The 3,355-nt window shown below is 46.3% G+C and overlaps 2 protein-coding genes across 2 annotated transcripts; one reads left to right on the forward strand and one right to left on the reverse strand.

The window, feature by feature from the left end:
• Positions 1-853: 853 nt before the first annotated feature.
• CHC_T00004539001 (hypothetical protein) lies at positions 854-1,048 on the forward strand. Its single transcript, XM_005715947.1, has one exon. The coding sequence runs from the start codon at positions 854-856 to the stop codon at positions 1,046-1,048; it is 195 nt and encodes a 64-aa protein (XP_005716004.1).
• A 1,964-nt stretch (positions 1,049-3,012) lies between these two features.
• CHC_T00004540001 (hypothetical protein) lies at positions 3,013-3,135 on the reverse strand. The gene has a single exon (XM_005715948.1). The coding sequence runs from the start codon at positions 3,133-3,135 to the stop codon at positions 3,013-3,015; it is 123 nt and encodes a 40-aa protein (XP_005716005.1).
• Positions 3,136-3,355: the final 220 nt, after the last annotated feature.

Raw genomic sequence — 3,355 nt, forward strand, 5'->3', positions numbered from 1 at the left:
ATATCAGATGTGGTCTCGCACACGCAAGAGACTAACGCCAGCGGAGGGAAAGAAAGATAAGAGGGTCTTTCTTTAGAGCTCGTAGACCGCCGTTGCGTACGTATTCGTATACCCCTCGTTGAGGTTGCAAACGGGTGGGCCGCCATGAAATCTATGAACATATCGGAGATCATTGTACAGCGCACAGGTTATTGGCTGCTGCATCGATGACTCTTGCAAAATCACGCTAGGCGGCTGTGATACAATACCAAGGGCACTGTACCATCGTTGTCATTTTACAGGACCGTGCAGTACCGTAGAAAGTGATACAAACAAACAGCACTCCCTTGCATTCGCGTTCGCAACCGTTATATAGAACTGAACCCCGCCTGCTTATTCAGTACGTATTGTAACACTGTTTATCCTCAGTTATTTGTCATGTCGGATCCCATTTTCTCACGGGTACAAAATGAGTGTACAGGTTGGTTTCACTGATATTCACCTATACCTGTACAGTACACTAAGTATGCACGAAAACTTTTCATAACAATGGAAATGGCTCCGCCTTTTTACCCGCTTTAAGAGCAAGCGTATACCCACAGTACAAAACATGCCAAGAGATTTCGGCAGCCTATGCCATGAAGAATAAACTGAGGTATTTTTCCTGTATCCTGTAGCAAAAGCTCGCCAGAGCGGTGGCGACAGAGGCCCTTAGGATCATGGGCGAAGGAATTGTCACTAACCTCATGAGACCGCCGAGAGAACTTTCCTGGCTTGGTTAAATGTAGAATACGGGACTGCCCTGTTCATTTTGACAGGGGAGTAGGACAACAGCATGACTCTAGTGTCTAGACGACAAGCAATTTGACCTCATATGAGGTCAGTCATGGCCTCATATGAGGCCAGCTTTTTTTTTGCAAAAATATATAAATTAAATCGAAACTTTAAAACATTCAGTTTGGACACCATTTCTTTAACGTATACGCGCTCGGCAATAACATCTTGCAAAACATTGGGATGGCGGTTGTCAATGCACAGAGAGACTAAGAATCTAATGAACTATCAATGATGAGTTGACTTTTTAAACAGGCGTTTTGGTTTCGAAGATATCAACATAAAACGTTTTGAGGTTGGTCAAAAAAGGCTCCTTTTTGGGCATTTTAAAAATGGCTGGAGAAGACATGCAGATCTCACCAAACTCCACCCTTCCACAACGCAGAAGTCAACTGCCGTGTCGAGAGTATCTTTTTTCCATCTTGTTGAGCTAGCACAAGTCGAGAAAAATAAGTTGAAAAGTGACCTCATATGAGGTCAAATGGCCTCATATGAGGTCATTTGTCACCTAGACACTAGATCCAGGCCTGCGATCTATATCCTCCATCACGACTGGGCTAGAGATGCCGCACGTTTTAGTAAAATAGCCGTTACCACCTTCAGGTATGAATCTACGAGTCACTTCAGATTAGAGGCTTTTCAGGAGGAAATTGTAGACCAATAACAACATATATCCCCGGAGAGAATACGTGTTGTACTGTGGCAGCGTGTCCTTAGAAGAGTGCTTGAGAAGATCAGGTGCATCTGTGGTAGAAGAACAGAGAAAACCTCGGTCACGCCGCCTCAAAAGAGATACAAGGAGTCAAACTACATTTGGAAAACGTGTCCTCTAGTACAGTATGATATGGTACGCTGTTTATGGAACAAGCCCGATGAATGTCATCGAAGCCCTTGCCCTCAAGATTTCCTACTGTAGCCTTTGTGCATACAATGTATGGCACCGTGAAATTGCCTCTACAACAACGCATTAGCTACGCTATCTGGTCATCAATTGCCATTGCCATCCTCGCACGTATGCCATCTCACATCGCAGACTTAACATATCCAGTCCATGCGTGACACTTGTCCCTAGATATCCGTCGATATGAGACAGCATTCGCAACAATAGTCATTGAATAAAGCATATAATATGTACAAGCCCGGGTGTGTCTCGTCACATTCCAATGAAAAATACTGTCGGCATTTCGGAAAAAAACGCATTGTACGGTGCAAGTCAACAATTAAGTGATCCGATGCCGTTACAGGAAAGGAGAGCACTGGCGCACGAAGACACTGTTACAATCGCCGTTAAAGCGCTTTCTCGCTTCTGCTGCCTTGGGCGATACCGTTCGCAAACGTCCGGTAGGTTTACTCTAACCTGATTACAGTATCCTTCGCCAGACGTATCTGCATGAATCATATTTTCGTGCGGCACGTTGTCTCCCCATCCCACCGCCCGATCGGCCGGTGTGAATTGTATGCTTATGCAATACTCTTCATTAGCATTTAGCAAGCTTTTCCATCCGAACAGTCAGAGGACCCATCTCAGTACGCATCCTCCAGAGTGAAGTCCTGTAATCATTATTTTAGACAACGGCTTATACCGCAAGCGACTCGTGAAATGCGGGTGAGAGCTGAAGCAGAAGGAGACCCATTACGTCATTCGCACCACCAGCGTTATCGGGGAGCTACTCTCGTAGAACAGGAGCCACTAGAGCATGTTCGCAGTGCTAGTTGTTAGGAAAGAGCCACATTCACCTCTGAATTACAGCAATATGAATACCAAAGATGCAAGTCTTGACCTGAACTCATGACGGAACCCCTACGATGCCGTATCAAGCCCATTTGGTGCCGCTCCACCTGACCAGAGGTCGGCTGTAGTATTATGCTGGGTTGCGCACCATACCTTCATTCGTAAAAAACGTATCTCTCCTCCATCGGCCAGTAACTTCTGCTGTACAGTTTCCGGTATCCATTCTGCAAGTGATGATCGACTCTTTTTGGTCTATGTCTACCTCTCGAGAGGTACTCCTACATCGTCCGACACTTAGAGACCTCTATCAATCTGTCCAATTCCCAAATTTTGGCCTGTAAGAGCATCCCCACCGGTACGCAATCAAATCATCAAATAACAACACTTGGCACACTTTTTCTTTAATTTGATTGGCTCCCTAGAATTTGGTTGTTTCGTTATTTGGCTGTTTGATGCTTCGGAAAGAACTACCGCACTGGTGAGAACCAAATGAAGTACATTCCCCTCGTACTCACCATCGCATCCTTGTACTCACACTCGTACTCACCCTCGTATCGCACCCTCAGACTCAAAATACGACATTGTAACATGGTCACAGGTCGGGCGGGGCGAACGGTGCGGTGGCGGCGTGCAGTACAGCAGGGTGGATGCACCAGAAGTACTCGAAAAGTTCGCTCTTCGGGTTCTCAATACGGTCCTTCACGACGGCTTCTCGAAGTCAGCGTCAAAGAGGAGGATGTGACACGCGGCGGGGCTGAGCCAGATCTCCTGCGCGGCCCGGTCGCATTCAACGATGAACTTAACGGTACT

Source organism: Chondrus crispus, genomic scaffold (genome assembly GCF_000350225.1).
Source record: "Chondrus crispus Stackhouse genomic scaffold, scaffold_235, whole genome shotgun sequence".
NCBI lineage: Eukaryota > Rhodophyta > Florideophyceae > Gigartinales > Gigartinaceae > Chondrus > Chondrus crispus.

What these genes read in the sequence shown, in the direction of transcription:
- CHC_T00004539001 (XM_005715947.1), top strand. Translation starts at nt 854, where the DNA reads ATGAGGTCAGTCATGGCCTCATATGAGGCCAGCTTTTTTTTTGCAAAA.
- CHC_T00004540001 (XM_005715948.1), bottom strand. Translation starts at nt 3,135, where the DNA reads ATGTTACAATGTCGTATTTTGAGTCTGAGGGTGCGATACGAGGGTGAG.